Source organism: Carcharhinus amblyrhynchos, chromosome 7, assembly GCF_965287045.1.
Source record: "Carcharhinus amblyrhynchos chromosome 7, sCarAmb.v2.hapA, whole genome shotgun sequence".
In the NCBI taxonomy this organism is placed as follows: domain Eukaryota; kingdom Metazoa; phylum Chordata; class Chondrichthyes; order Carcharhiniformes; family Carcharhinidae; genus Carcharhinus; species Carcharhinus amblyrhynchos.
The window spans coordinates 37,800,452-37,817,378 of NC_137330.1; the positions used below are offsets into that span (position 1 = coordinate 37,800,452).

Sequence of the window (16,927 nt, forward strand, 5' to 3'; positions counted from 1 at the left end):
TGCATTGTTTAAAGATAAAGTTGCCAAGGTCCCAGATGACCATTGGCTGCTCTTCCCTTTAAAAAGGGGAGAGCTGTCTGGTGGTGATTTAACCTGAGGGTCATGACACCTTGGGCAACGGCCAACGTTGAGAAATCAAGTCTTCATGAATAACCTCAGCTGGTATGGGAATTGAACCCATGCTGTTGGCGTCACTCTGTATCACACATCAGCCATCCAACCAATTGGGCCATCCAACCAATTGGGCTAAACCATGTATTAGGAAGCTGAATCAGACCCAAAAATGACCTTCGAATTATTGTATGAGGCCAGCTTTCTGCAATACATGTATGTGCAGTGTCAAAAGAGCATCAGCCCTATGCCACACCATGAAACTCAAGTGGACCCCATGGGTTTTGTTAACATTTGTGAATGTTAGAAAGTGGATGGAGTCTATCCAAACATCTACCGGTTTATAATCTACAATGCAGGCGGCCTCTCAGTCAGAATTGCACTGAAGCCCAGGATTCAGATACAAGTAAAAGTTAAACAGTGTGATGCTGGAAACCTGAAATAAAAACAGTAAAAGCTGGGCATATCTGGCAACATCTGTGGATAGAGAAACATTTTGAGTCCATTATGACTTCTTTCATTTAATGTTGTTATTCCAGATGCAGAATGTGCTAGCCCACTGCCCCTGCCAGTCCCATTCATGTTATTTCACATTTCCATTATTTGCTTGACTGTCAAGCAAATAATGGAAATGTGAAATAACATGAATGGGACTGGCAGGGGCAGTGGGCTAGCACATTCTGCATCTGGAATAACAACATTAAATGAAAGAAGTCATAATGGACTCAAAATGTTTCTCTATCCACAGATGTTGCCAGATATGCCCAGCTTTTACTGTTTTTATTTCAGGTTTCCAGCATCACACTGTTTAACTTTTACTTGTATCTGAATCCTGGGCTTCAGTGCAATTCTGACTGAGAGGCCGCCTGCATTGTAGATTATAAACCGGTAGATGTTTGGATAGACTCCATCCACTTTCTAACATTCACAAATGTTAACAAAACCCATGGGGTCCACTTGAGTTTCATGGTGTGGCATAGGGCTGATGCTCTTTTGACACTGCACATACATGTATTGCAGAAAGCTGGCCTCATACAAGAATTCGGATCAGTACCACATCAATTCCTTATTTTAGTTTCTAATTCAAAAAATAGAATTCTTATCATGCTGTTCTTTTTCACATGTTACCTAGAAACCTTGTGAAGGAAAAACACTCGCGCGTGCTATCCTTTGATGATGACACTGAATGTATTTATATTTGTTTCAGGTCCCTGATGTACCAATGTCCATTTCTCCTTCTCAGTATATTTGTGCTCCAGACAGCAAGCATACATTTTTAGCTGCACCAGCCCAATTACTGCTTGAAAAGTATCTGCAGCACACAAGCAACCAACTTTTTCCATTGTCTGTAAGGAACTACAGTCATCCAGTGCTGTCAGTAGATTGTTATCTCAACCTAGGACAAGAGGTATGGTAATAATATTGTAAAATCTAGACACCAGTTGTCATTAATAAGTACGATTTGAAAGTTCAAATCGGGGAGGTACAAGGGTTTTTTTGGTGGGGTCTAGTGGAGCAGCCCAGCAGCCAGGAGAGCAAGAGGTGAGTCTCATGGAGGGGTTTAAGGAAATGGTTAGTAATGCGGGAAAGAAGCCATAGGTTACCTTTGCTCTTCAAGGTGATCCTGGAGTAGCGGACAGAGGAGATGTTCCCTGGTCCAGGAAAATCTAGTGATAGATGCCTGAGTCATTGAGTACCAGATTTGCTCAAGTCCACATCCCTTGGACTTGAGGGACTGAAAATGGGGACATACCAGGGTGGATGGACACTTGAAATGGGAGAGAGCAAGAAATGTTGCAGTAAGGGAATGATTGCAAAATTTGATGGGAACAGAAGTATTGTTGAAAATGATGGGCCGCAGTTGGGCATATGAAATTGTATTGCCGGGGATTTTGTGAAGGCGTTATTCCAGGGATGAGAAAACGGAAAGAAATGGGTTTCAGCAAGGCTGGTGGGATGGAGCAGATGGGGATTACAGGGAGAGAGATGGCCTTTTTCGTAATTGAGACCATGGGAATAAAAAGATGGCCAGGCTGAATCTGTGAATCTGAACCTGGGTAGTTCTTTTATTCATTCGTGAGATGTGGGTATGGCTGACTGAGCCAGCATTTATTGCCCAGCTCTCAGGCCAGTAAAGAGTCAATCTCATTACAATGGTTCAGGAGTCACATGTAGGCCAGACCCAGGCAACAACAGTAAATTTTCTTCCCTAAAGGACATTAGTGAACAAGATGGGTGCTTATGACAATCCACAATGGTTTTGTGGTCATGTTAGGCTTTTAATTCCAGATTTTTATTGAATTCAAATTTCACCATCAGCCACGGTGGGATTCAAACCCAGCTCCGCAGAGCATAACCCTGATTACTAATCCAGCGACAATACCCCTGCCACTGCCTTGTCTCAATAGAGGATGGAGTTTAGAGAGTACAAAAAAGGAAAGCAAAGCTGAGATGTATATTGAAATCACCTGATAGGGTCTTTGCTTCATGCAAAGGCTGAAGGAGGAAAGGAAGCAGGATATCTTTAGTGGGTAGCACAGGGTATTATTAAACAAAATGTATTTTCAAAGAATGGCAGGAGAAGTGAAACAAGTTGTGGTGGACTTGGAGGAGAATGTTTTAGAGAATTGGTGGAAGAGACCACAGTGTGACTGGTGATAAGAGCTAATGTGCCAGTTTGAACAGGACTGATGGTGGGCAATGTAATGAGGCAGGCAAGTTTCAGTAAGTCAACATCGGTGAGCTAAGGTTCAGTCAAAGCCAGGATGATAGTGCAGCCATTCACAATAAAGTCATTGCTATCTAGGACCCTGTTTGAAGTAAACAGGTATTCATGAGGAAAATGTGGAGGAGATGGTGCTCCTTGATACATTGACAGGATCTGAACAACTTTTAAAGTTTTTTAAAAGTTTATTTATTAGAGTCACAAGTAGGCTTGCATTAACACTGCACTGAAAATCCCCTAGTCATCACGCTCTAGTGCCTGTTCAGGTACACTGAGGGAGAATTTAGCACAGCCAATGCATTTAACCAGCACGTCTTTCAGACTGTGGGAAGAAACCGGAACACCCGCAGTAAACTCCACACGGACATGGGGAGAATGTCTGTGCAGAGTTTGCACAGTGACCCAAGCCAGGAATCGACAAGCCTGGTGCTGTGTGACAGCAGTGCTAACTACCGTGCCACCATGCTGCTGTCAAGCATAGGGTGAGTGGAATGGGAAGGAGATGCTGAATTGGATATTTGCCAAAAGAAGAGCATAAGATCCCTGTAAGGAGGCAGTGATGAATGCTACAATAAAGTACTTTCAGAAGAAAATAGATGTTTTAACACTATATTGTATCCATAATTACTATAATAGTGCAAAGGAAAACACTTGTTGCAGTACGATCAGTTAACATTTTGTCATCTCAAATTCAGTTAACATGCAGTCTAATTAGAGGCCCTGACAGGGACTGCTGGAGGCTGGCACTAAAAGAGTTATATTTACAAGAAACATAGCTGAATGTGGAGTGAGGAGGAACAGGAGTGCCTCCTGTGCTGACCACCTCCCCAATGCCCTCATTTTCAAGTGGCATCACCTTCCTTCTAGGACCAGTCTGAGGACTGCTGTCAGTGCAGTGGAGTCAGAAAACTTAAAACTGCCATTTCAGTGAGCTGACTGCTGAATGCACAGCCTCTATATGAGGCTCAAGATCCAACAATCAGCGTTCCTCAGGCTCACCCTTTTGGGGCCAGATATCATTCCCCAAATCTTGCTAAAATCAGCGTTTTGGCTAAGATCAAATGAAAGATGGGGTGCATAATCTTGTCAGCTTGTATCTTGTTTGACTGTCTTGTAGAGACCATGAAGTGAATTCAATTTGAATTTGGTTTTTGGAGCAAGCAAGGAATGGATTTGTGTTTGCCCTGTCCATTCTGCGCATTGGCTTTGTAACTTTTGATTTGATTTATTATTGTCACATGTATTGGGATACAGTGAAAAGTATTACTTCTTGCATGCTATACAGACAAAACATAGAGTACATAGGAGAGAAGGAAAGGAGAGGGTACAGAATGTAGTGTTACAGTCCTATCTACGGTATAGAGAAAGATCAACTTAAGGCAAGGTATTCAAAGGTCTGATGGCAGCAGGGAAGAAGCTGTTCATGAGTTGGTTGGTATGTGATCTCAAACACTTGTAGCTTTTTCCTGACAGAAGGTGGAAGAGAGTATGTCTGGGTGTGTAGGGTCCTTGATTATGCTGGTTGCTTTCCTGAGGCAGCAGGATGTAAGGACAGAGTAAAAATATATCTTTTTTTCAAATCCAGTTTCACCCTCAGTTTCGTTGTGAGACAAGACGTCTGTGGTGTTCAGAATTGTATTCCCTCCTACCTTGTTATTTAAATCTGTTATTTTGTATTAAAGCATTAAGTGAAAGATTTCAGGATGTTGTGACATTTACCGTCTCTTTTTTTTGTAATGTTTCAGATTACCGTTTGCTTTGTGAGTTCGCGTCCTCATTCTTTAAATATAAACACATCTGGCCTTACTTTTAGTGGACTCCTTCTGTATCTCTGTGACTCATTTGTCACTTCTAGTATTTTGAAACAATTCCACTTTCTGAAAGGTAAGGCTGTGTTTCATTAAACTTTTCTGTTCTCTTTAATTTTTTCTTTGCTTATTTCGTAAATGGGTTTTCAGAGATGCTGGGGGTAATTTTAACCCCAAATTATGAGTGGTTTGAGTTAAGTGGATGGTAACATTTTAAATAGCTCAAAGCCACAGCCAGTTCCATTTTAAAGATGGGCTGTGGAATGGAGGAAAAATGTCTTGCCCAATCCCAGGAGGCAGGTTGGTCATTTAAATATGATGTTAAGGCTGCGTATTTAACCCATCTTCCAAGTTTAACTCTTAATGGGTTTCCTGTTCTTAGGAAACCCGACAGGTAGAGATCAAGATCGCTTTGTGTCTTTACTGTTTGTCAGCCAGAAGGAGCAGGAGTGTTTGCTCTTGGCCAAGCTAACCTGCTTCCCTGTCTCTCATTTGACTTCTCTTCTGTGCTCAGACTCTTCCCTCAGATTGACGACGGTCAGCACCTCCCGTCAGTGAGAATCAGAACCTGCACCACTTTTGCCCCAAGGTTTGGACATCGCCAGTCACCCAGTAAGGTGCTATCTGCCTAAAGACATGTAAACATTGCGTGGAGGCAGAATGGGCAAGCTATAGGGGCAAGACTGGAGCAGTGTTGTTTCAACAACTGATTAATAATATTACATTTGAGTTTTTGCACATGCTTGTTGCAACCACATAAAAGGTATTACCTTAAAGTGGTGCATGAGTTAAGAACCTGAATATGTGTAAATAACCCTGTTTTAATTTCTGAGTGACTCAATTTAAAAACAACCCAGCAGTGAAGGTTCATTTTTAAACAAGATAACTGGTCATTTATTACGAAACTACCAGTGCAAGTTACTTAAATAAAAGTGATAGTTATTAATTAAAATGCAGATACAAAATCAAAAAGCAGATAAAGGAAAAGAAAATGAGAGTTCAGATAATTCTCTGTGAGATAAATATGTGGGCCCATTGCTTGCATTCCCTCTTTCCGAGGTGGAAACCTGAGCTTCGGTTAAACTGTGGTGATGGCTTCATAGTATACCTACAATGCAGAAGGAGACCATTCGGCCCACTGAGTCTGCACTGACCACAATCCCACCCAGGCCCTATTCCCATAACCTCACATATTTAACCTGCTAATCCCCCTGGGGTCAATTTAGCAAGGCCAATCAACCTAACTCACACGTCTTTGGACTTTGGGAGGAAACTGGAGCACCCGGAGGAAACCCACTCGGACACAGGGAGAACGTGCAAACACCAGACAGACAGTGACCCGAGGACGGAATTGAACCCAGGTCATTGGCGCTGTCAGGAAGCAGTGCTAACCACTGTGCCACCGTGCCACAGTGCTTCTGCAGTTGACTGTTTGCTTTTTTCAGGTGGGCTCAGCGGGACAAGCAGGTTCTGGGAGAAAGTTTCTTATTCCTCACTAGCTCTGCAGTAATGACACTTGAAAGTTGCCTGGACTTTTCCAGCAGAGCAGCAGTTGATTAATACCTCTTTGATTCCAAAGATAAATTTAGTTAAGAGAATTTTGAAACCTCATTGAAGACATGTCTCAGAGTATTTCCTGGGGTTTCCTGGCTGTTTCTGTTGTGTGCTGCTAATATATCTCACTCTGCTGTTCAAGATGGCTTCTTACAGCCTCCTTTCTACAGTTTAAAAAAAACACAAAAAAGCCTGCTATGTCAAGGAGTCATTATTTTATCAGGCAGAGAAGTTAATAACATTTTGTTCTTTTGAAGCCCCTTCCTGTCTCCTATTTCCTTAGGAGTAGAAAGAGTATTTCAACATCTTTTAGAAAACTCAGTGAATATCCCGGGAGGGACTTTTGTGTTTTAATGATTCTCCACAGCAATCTCTGGAAATAATTGAGTATGACAAGGTTTGAATTAATGTAGAAAGATGTCATGTTGTCTGTCCATACTTCTACTTTGAAAAAGATTTTTAAACTTAATGTGTAGGCTTTCAAACAGAAATTTTCCTTTAAAACTGTTGTCCCTAAAATCTGTAATGTCATAATTACACGTTTGTGACAACAAAGATCAGCTGACATTATTAACCTGCAGGTAAGAATTACCTGAATGCAAGAAGTTTTGGTAGTCCTATTTAGTGCTGATTCTTGTGCAGAAAGTCTGCAGTGATTCCTCTGTTCCTGCCCTGAACATAACGAGATGATTTATGACTATTATATTGCAAATAATTCATAGTCCATACGTTTCTTTCATGCTGTTATGCACTAATTTGCCGTCATGTGCTGGAATTTTATTGCCCCTCCTGCCATGGAATTGGGAAGGGCAAGAGCGGACAATTGAAATGGCTGTTGTCCTTGTGCAGGATTTTCCAGTCTCTCTCGAGCGAAGCCGTAAAATCCCACCCATGATGTCTGATAATATCAGTGAGGAAATGGAAAAAAAAGGCAAATGTCATTACCAAATAAATATACATGCTTATGGCACACAATTTCAAACAAATACTCATAACTTTATTAGATTCCGACTTGCTTTCTGCCCTACTTTAACTCATGCTGTTGAAGTTAAATAGAGGATACACCATGAAAACCAATGAAACCTGATCCATGCCCAATGAATAGATTTACCTGATTTGTTTTGAACAGACTTTGTCATTGATCTGAAGTCCTTCCAAGAAAGATCAGTTGCACAATCTGACTGCACTTTTTTCTTAGTGGGTCTTTTTCAATCTCCTCTGCTGGAGCAGCGTGCCTGTTATTGGAGATTGTTTTCAGCCATAGCAGAAGCTGCAACAACTTAGTAAGGCATTTGATAAGGTTCCCCATGGTAGGCTCATGAAGAAGATAGGGACATGTGGGATAGAAGGAAATTTGGCCGATTGGATAAGTAACTGGCTGTCTCATAGAAGACAGAGGGTGGTGGTGGAAGGAAAATTTTCAGAGTGGAAGCCAGTTATCAGCAATGTACCACAGGGATCAGTGCTGGGTCCTCTGCTATTTGTGATTTTTATCAATGACTTGGAAGGGGGGGCTGAAGGGTGGGTTAGTAAATTTGCTGATGACACCAAGATTGGTGAAGTAGTGGAAGAGGTGGAGGGCTCTTGCAGGCTACAAAGAGACATTGATGGGATGCAGAACTGGGCCAAAAAGTGGCAGATGGAGTTTAACCCTAATAAGTGTGAGGTGATTCATTTTGGTAGAACAAACTTGAATGCAGATTGCAGGGTCAACGGCAGGGTTCTGAGGAATATGGAGGAACAGAGAGATCTTGGGGTTCATATCCACAGATCTCTGAATGTTGCCACTCAAGTGGACAGAGTCGTGAAGAAGGCTTGTAGTGTGTTAGCGTTTAATAACAGGAGGCTTGAGTTTAAGAGCTGTGGGGTTATGCTGCAACTATACTGGAAGTTGGTGAGCCCACATTTGAAATATTGTGTTCAGTTCTGGTCACCTCACTATAAGAAGGATGTGGAAGCATTGGAGAGAGTGCAGAAGAGATTCACCAGGATGTTGCCTGGTTTGGAGCGTAGGCCTTATGAAGAAAGGTTGAGGGAGCTGGGGCTTTTCTCTTTAGTAGTCATGATGTGGACGTGCCGGCATTGGACTGGGGTAAACACAGTAAAAAGCCTGACAACACCAGGTTTTAGTCCAACCGATTTATTTGATAGTAAACGCACGAGCTTTCGAGGGGACTGCCTCTTCGTCAGGTGAATGGAGAGTTCTGGCCTCGGACAGAGCATATAAAGCACAGACAGTTTAGAGATTACTGATTAGAATGTGAATCTTTACACCTAATCTGCTGTTCAAGTCTTAAAGTGGCCGACAATGTGTGTGGAAGGAGCACTGATCACAGGTTAAAGAGATGTGTATTGTCTCCAGACAGCACAGTGAGTGAGGTTTTGCAAACCCAGGCAAGTCACGGGGGTTACAGATAGTGCGACATGAACCTAAGATCCCTGTTGAGACCGTCCTCATGTGTGTGGAACTTGGCTATCAGTCTCTGCTCAGCGACTCTGCGCTGTCGTGTGTCCTGAAGGCCGCCTTGGAGAACGCTTACCTGAAGGTCAGAGGCTGAATGCCCGTGACCACTGAAGTGTTCGCCAACAGGAAGGGAACAGTCTTGCCTGGTGATTGTCGAGCGATGTTCATTCATCCATTGTCGTAGCGTCTGCACGGTCTTCCCAATGTACCATGCTTCAGGAGATCCTTTCTTGCAACGTATCAGGTAGACAATGTTGGCCAAGTTGCAAGAGTATTTACCATGTACCTGGTGGATGGTATTCTCACGTGTGATGATGGTATCCGTGTCGATGATCCGGCATGTCTTGCAGAGGTTGCTGTGGCAAGGTTGTGTGGTGTTGTGGTCACTGTTCTCCTGAAGACTGGGTAGTTTGCTGTGAACAATGGTCTGTTTGAGGTTGTGTGGTTGTCTGAAGGCAAGAAGTGGGGGTGTGGGGATGGCCCTGGCGAGATGTTCGTCTTCATCAATGATATGTTGAAGACTCCGGAGAAGATGTCGTAGCTTCTCCGCTCCAGGGAAGTACCGGACAACAAAGGTACTATGTCCACTGTGTCCTGTGTTTGTCTTCTGAGGAGATCGGTGCGGTTTTTCGCTGTGGTGCATCGGAACTGCCGATCTATGAGTCAAGCGCCATATCCTGTTCTTATGAGGGCACCTTTCAGCATCTGGAGGTGTCTGTCACGATCCTCCTCATCTGAGCAAATCCTGTGTATACGGAGGGCTTGTCCATAGGGAATGGCTTCTTTAACATGTTTAGGGTGAAAGCTGGAGAAGTGGAGCATTGTGAGATTGTCTGTGGGCTTGCGGTACAGTGAGGTGCTGAGGTGACCATCCTTAATAGAGATTATTGGATTCTTGCATTCTTGGACACATGCATCTCCATTAAGGACGGTCACCTCAGCACCTCACTGTACCGCAAGCCCACAGACAATCTCACAATGCTCCACTTCTCCAGCTTCCACCCTAAACATGTTAAAGAAGCCATTCCCTGTGGACAAGCCCTCCGTATACACAGGATTTGCTCAGATGAGGAGGATCGTGACAGACACCTCCAGATGCTGAAAGATGCCCTCATAAGAACAGGATATGGCGCTCAACTCATAGATCGACAGTTCCGATGCACCACAGCGAAAAACCGCACCGATCTCCTCAGAAGACAAACACAGGACACAGTGGACAGAGTACTCTTTGTTGTCCAGTACTTCCCTGGAGCGGAGAAGCTACGACATCTTCTCCGGAGTCTTCAACATATCATTGATGAAGACGAACATCTCGCCAGGGCCATCCCCACACCCCCACTTCTTGCCTTCAGACAACCACACAACCTCAAACAGACCATTGTTCGCAGCAAACTACCCAGTCTTCAGGAGAACAGTGACCACAACACCACACAACCTTGCCACAGCAACCTCTGCAAGACATTCCGGATCATCGACACGGATACCATCATCACACATGAGAATACCATCCACCAGGTACACGGTAAATACTCTTGCAACTCGGCCAACATTGTCTACCTGATACGTTGCAAGAAAGGATGTCCCGAAGCATGGTACATTGGGGAGACCATGCAGACGCTACGACAACGGATGAATGAACATCGCTCGACAGTCACCAGGCAAGACTGTTCCCTTCCTGTTGGCGAACACTTCAGTGGTCACGGGCATTCAGCCTCTGACCTTCAGGTAAGCGTTCTCCAAGGCGGCCTTCACGACACACGACAGCGCAGAGTCGCTGAGCAGAGACTGATAGCCAAGTTCCACACACATGAGGACGGTCTCAACAGGGATCTTAGGTTCATGTCGCACTATCTGTAACCCCCGTGACTTGCCTGGGTTTGCAAAACCTCACTTACTGTACTGTCTGGAGACAATACACATCTCTTTAACCTGTGATCAGTGCTCCTTCCACACACATTGTCGGCCACTTTAAGACTTGAACAGCAGGTTAGGTGTAAAGATTCGCATTCTAATCAGTAATCTCTAAACTGTCTGTGCTTTATATGCTCTGTCCGAGGCCAGAACTCTCCATTCACCTGACGAAGAGGCAGTCCCCTCGAAAGCTTGTGAGTTTACTATCAAATAAATCGGTTGGACTAAAACCTGGTGTTGTCAGACTTTTTACTGTGTTTTCTCTTTAGAGCACAGGAGGATGAGAGGCAACTTAATAGAGGTTTATAAGATGATGAGTGGGATAGGTAGAGTGAACATGCAGAGACTATTTCCCAGGGTAGATGTAGCTGTTACTAGGGGACATAACTCTAAGGTTCATGGTGGGAGATGTAGGAGGGATATCCAAGGTAGATTCTTCACTCAGAGAGTGGTTGGGGTGTGGAATGCACTGCCTGCTGTGATAGTGGAGTCGGACACTTAAGGAAATTTCAAGCGGTTATTGGATAGGCACATGGGGCACACCAGAATGATAGGGAGTGGGATAGCCAATTGTTGTACCTTTTAGGTGCATGTGCTGTGAATAGCTAGCTTAGATCAGGGTTACATAGAAGATCTGGCTGAGTCCTAACACATGTTATCTTGAGCAACAAAGGGCCTTACTACTGAGAGTGTTTTTCTCATGTACATATAAACAGGATTTTAATAGAGATCATTGTTGGTAATGAGGTCTAATAACAAAAATTAACCACTTGGACATAATTTCCAATATTTAGATGCAACAAATGTTTAATTTTATTAAGATACCTAACTTTAAAATATTGAAATGTAGTGTTGTCTTTGAAAAATATGTATTGATATATTGCAAGTGAAACATCATGTTGTGATATTTTGCATTTCTTGGAACATTTTACGTGTATTTAATTCCCCAGTCATGATGTGGAAATGTCGGCGGACTGGGATGGGCACAGCAAAAAGTCTCACAACACCAAGTTAAAGTCCAACAGGTTCATCAGGCACTCACCTGATGAAGGGACATTCTCCAGTGTCATTATAACAGACATCACTAGGGGCAACGAGATATTTTCCAAGCAACATATTTTAAAAAGATTGCCTATTTTGACTTTACAAATTCATTTGTTTAGGTGCCACGTTGTGTGTAATTTGTCAAGACCGTAGCTCTCTTCGCCAGACTGTTGTAAGATTGGAGCTGGAAGATGAGTGGCAGTTCAGGTTACGAGATGAATTCCAGACAGCTAATTCCCAAGAGGACAAGCCACTCTTTTTTCTGACTGGACGACACGTCTAAGGCATGAAACTCTCCCAATAACACACAGGCTGCAAAAATAAGCACTCCACAAGTAACGCAGAATTTTCCTTTGAGCCATGAGCATATTAAAGTTTTAACAGTGTTTAAAAAAAACCAGAATAGAACGGTACAACATTAATCAACTGTAAAGACTGATATGCATCAAGAACAAGTTCCTGTAAACATTCATCTATTTTATGCACTGCCTTAACATATATTTTAAAAATAGAATTTTACTTGCCTGAATAATAGAACTGTGCGCGTTAATGTTTTGTGTAGTTTTAGAGTAAATGATTTTGTAATTGATCCACTTTGAAATGTTCTAGTTTGCATCACTGCTCTGCTGTTTTGAAAGAAATCAGGAAAGGTGCCCTCCTCATTAGATACTGTGGTAGTTGGTGGAAATTCGCACTTTAGAACCTTTAACTGTGAGAAGTATAATGAGGGACTCAACACTTAAGTAGCCCCTGCAGGTAGTGCACTGATTCATAATCAGGCATTATGAAATTGTTGAAATGGTGAATAGCAATAGGCTTCAAACCCTTCAAGGACTTAAAGGCCCTTTCTGTTTCTTTCTTTTGGATTAAGGACTGTAATTATAAAAGTGTATCAGTTTATATGCATTGGCATATTTGGTTAATCCACTGCATCCTAGTTTCATGGTCCTGTTAGGAATTACTTTGATACATTGAGTTTGTTGGCACTTTTTTTTGCATACTTAGATGATATGTGCCAGCAATTCAATATTGGCCATGGAATGGGGCTATTAGTCTAGGAGGGTAGAATATCGAATTGTGCTTATACAGTCTAAGAATTGTTCCTTAAAATGATTGGAGGTGGGGGGTGGCAGAGGATTGCATTGTTGGAATTATATCTCCAATTGTTCCCGTATGTTTTTCTTATTTTTCCATGATCCCAGTCAGGCCAAAAATAATTGGATGGTCTGGATGCAAAGCCTGATGGTCAACATGTGTTCATCTAGTACAAAGGTTGCACAGTGACACAGTGGCTAGCACTACCGCCTCACAGCTCCAGGGACCCAGGTTTGATTCCGGTCTTCGGTGACTGTCTGTGTGGAGTTTGCATGTTCTTTCTGTGCCTACGTGTGTTTCCTCCGAGTGCTCTGATTTCCTCCTACAGCCCAAAGATGTGCAAGTTAGGTAGATTGACCAGGCTAATTTGCCCCTTGGTGACCTACAATGTGTAGTTTAGATAGATTAGCCATGAGAACTGAATGGAATTACAGGGATAGGACAGAGGAGGGGGCCTGGGTAAGATGCACTGTCAGAGAGTCGGTGCAGACTTGATGGGCTGAATGGCTTCTTCTGCACTGTGGGATCCTATGAAAAGCTGATGGAGAGATTTCTAATATACCAATATTAGGAATTATTGAAAATAAAGCAAATGTTTTTTCATGGTAAAGGGCTAAATCACTGTTTAGGAACATTTTGCACATTTTCTTGCATGCAATTCTGTCATTGCTTAAAGGGTAACTTGTACACACACTGAAAGCTTTCTGACCTTTGTGTTCAAGATTTGAATATCAGTTCTCAGATCAACTTTGGAAGAACTAGTGTCATTCCATAAAGCTTGAACATCAATTTATCTTATTTTATATCCAAGCCAGCAGTTATCAGAATATTGAAGTACACGCTGAGGAGTATAAATACTAAGTGTGAGTGAATGGTTAGATGTCTATTGCTCAAAGATCAATTTAATGCATAAAATATACATAGAACATTACAGCATAGTACCAGCCCTTTGGCCCTCAATGTTGTGCTGAGCTTTGCCCAAAACCAAGATCAAGCTATCCCACTCCCTATCATTCTGGTGTGCTCCATGTGCCTATCCAATAACCGCTTGAAAGTTCCTGAAGTGTCCAACTCCACCTATCACAGTAGGCAGTGCATTACACACCCCAACCACTCTCTGAGTGAAGAATCTACCTCGGACACCCCTCCTATATCTCCCACCATGAACCTTATAGTTATACCCCTTAGTAACAGCTGCATTCACCCATCTCTGAATGTCCACTCTATCTATCCCCCTCATCATCTTATAAACCTCTATTAAGTCACCTCTCATCCTCCTCCACTCTGAAGAGAAAAGCGCTAGCTCCCTCAACCTTTCCCATAAGACCTACCCTCCAAACCAGGCAGCATCCTGGTAAATCTCCTCTGCACTCTCTCCAATGCTTCCACATCCTTCTTATTATGAGGTGACCAGAACTGCACACAATATTCCAAACGTGGGCTCACCAAGGTCCTGTATAGTTGCAGCATAACCCCACAGCTCTTAAACTCAAACCCCCTGTTAATAAACGCTAACACACTATAGGCCTTCTTCACGGCTCTATCCACTTGAGTGGCAAACTTCAGAGATCTGTGGACATGAACCCCAAGATCTCTCTGTTCCTCCACATTCCTCAGAACCCTGTTGTTGACCCTGTAATCTGCATTCAAGTTTGTCCTACCAAAATGAATTACCTCGCATTTATCAGGGTTGATCTCCATCTGCCATTTTTCAGCCCAGTTCTGCATCCTATCAATGTCTCTTTGCAGCCAACAACAGCCCTCCCACCTCATCCACTACTTCACAATCTTGGTGTTATCAGCAAATTTACCAACTCGCCCTTCAGCCTCCTCCTCCAAGTCATTGATAAAAATCACAAATTGCAGAGGACCCAGCACTGATCTCTGTGGTACACCGCTGGTAACTGGTCTCCAGTCTGAAAATTTTCACTCCACCACCACCCTCTGTCTTCTATGAGACAGCTAGTTACTTATCCAATCGGCCAAATTTCCTGCTATCCCACACCACCTTACTGTCTTCATGAGCCCACCACGGGGAATTTTATCAAACGCCTTAGTAAAATCCATGTATGCGACATCAATTGCTCTACCTTCATCTACACACTTAGCTACGTCTTCAAAGAATTCAATCAAATTTGTGAGGCAAGAGTTACATTTCACAAATCCGTGCTGACTATTCCAGATTAAGCTGCATCTTTCCAAATGGATAAATCCTATCCCTCGGGACCTTTTCCATTAATTTACTGACCACTAAAGTAAGACTAACCGGCCTATAATTGCCAGGGTCATTCCTATTTCCCCTTTTGAACAGAGGAACAACATTCGCCACTCTCCAGTCCTCTGGCACTATCCCTGTAGACAGTGAGGACCCAAAGATCAAAGCCAAAGGCTCTGCAATCTAATCTGTTGCCTCCCAAAGAATCCTAGGATATATCCCATCTGGCCCAGGGGACTTACCGACTGTCAGGTTTTTCAAAATTGCTAACACATCTTCCCTTAGAACATCTACCTCCTCCAGCCTATCAGCCTGTATCACACTCTCATCCTCAAAAACACGGTCCCTCTCCTTGGTGAACACTGAAGAAAAGTATTCATTCAATGCCTCACCTATCTCTTCTGACTCCATGCACAAGTTCCTGCTACTATCCTTGACCGGCCCTAACCTCACCCTGGTCATTCTTTTATTTCTCACATAACAGTAAAAAGCCTTGGGATTTTCCTTGATCCAACCCACCAAGGACTTCTCATGCCCCCTCCAAGCTCTCCTAAGCCATTTTTTTAAGCTCATTCTTTGCTACCTTGTAACCCTCAAGCTAGCCAACTGAACCTTGTTTTTTCATCCTTACATACACTTCCTTTTACCTCTTAACAAATCATTCAACCTCCTTTGTGAGCCATGGTTCCCTCACTCGGCCATTTCCTCCCTGCCTGACAGGGACATACCTATCAAGGACACGCAATATTTGTTCCTTGAAAAAGCTCCACTTTTCATTTGTGCCCTTACCTGACAGCTTCTGTTCCCATCTTATGCTCCCTAATTCTTGCCTAATCACATCATAATTACCCCAGCCCCAATTATAAACCTTGCCCTGCCATGTGACCCTATCCCTCTCCATTGCAATAATGAAGGACACCGAATTGTGGTCACTATCTCCGAAGTGCTCTCCCACGAACAAATCTAACACTTGGCCTCGTCCATTACCCAGTACCAAGTCCAATGTGGCCCCATCTCTTGTTGGCCTATCCATACATTGTGTCAGGAAACCCTCCTGCACACACTATACAAAAACTGCCCCATCCGAATTATTTGACCTATAAAGGTTCCAATCAATATTTGAAAAGTTAAAGTCATCCATGATAACTACCCTGTGACCTCAACACCTATCCATAATCTGCTTTGCAATTTCTTCCTCCTCATCTCTATTACTATTTGGCGGTCTGTAGAAAACACCTAACAACGTGACCGCTCCTTTCCTATTTCTAAACTTCAGCACATATTACCTCAGTGAGCAGATCCCCCTCGAACTGTCTTTCAGCAGCCGTTAAACTTTCCTTGATTAACAATGCTACTCCTCCTCCACCTCTTTTACCACCTTCCCTACTCTTACTGAAACATTATACTCCAGAACATAGAACAACCATTCCTGTTCCTGTTCTAACCATGTCTCCGTAATGGCCACAACATCATAGTCCCAAGTACTAATCCAAGCTCCAAGTTCATCTACCTTATTCCTGATGCATCTTGCATTGAAGTAGACACACTTCAACGCACCTTCCTGTCTGTTGGTACACTCCTGCGACCTTGATACCCTCCTCAGTACCTCACTATATTCAACACTGGCTTCTGGACTACAGCTCATATGACAAATTAGTTTAAACCCCCTCCCCCCGAAGAACCGTAGCAAATTTTCCTCTCAGGATATTGGTGCTCCCTGGTTCAGGTGCAAACTGTCCTATTTGTACAGATCCCACCTTTCCCAGAATGTGCTCCAGTTATCCATCTAACTGAAAGCCTGCCTCCTACACCATCCCTGCAGCCACATGTTTATCTGCACTCTCTCCCTGTTCCTCAACTCGCCAGCACAAATAGGAAAAATATAAGTCATGATTTTAATCCTGTCCACCTGACTGGAAACAGAACAGAACAGGCAAGTGGTTAAAATAGCTGTAGAGTATGTACCTACACATACCAGATTGCAGCCATCTTAATGTCAT

General features: G+C 43.1%; 1 protein-coding gene across 3 annotated transcripts in view; it reads left to right on the forward strand.

Moving 5' to 3' along the window:
- greb1 (growth regulating estrogen receptor binding 1) overlaps positions 1-16,566 on the forward strand; it is a 264,880-nt gene extending 248,314 nt beyond the window's left edge. For all 3 annotated transcript variants that reach the window (XM_080192166.1, XM_080192168.1, XM_080192167.1), the window contains 3 exons: positions 1,319-1,519; positions 4,582-4,720; positions 11,737-16,566. In XM_080192166.1, coding sequence (XP_080048292.1) covers positions 1,319-1,519; positions 4,582-4,720; positions 11,737-11,900 — 504 coding nt within the window. In that variant the 3' untranslated portion in view covers positions 11,901-16,566. The remainder of the gene's footprint in view (positions 1-1,318; positions 1,520-4,581; positions 4,721-11,736) is intronic.
- Positions 16,567-16,927: the final 361 nt, after the last annotated feature.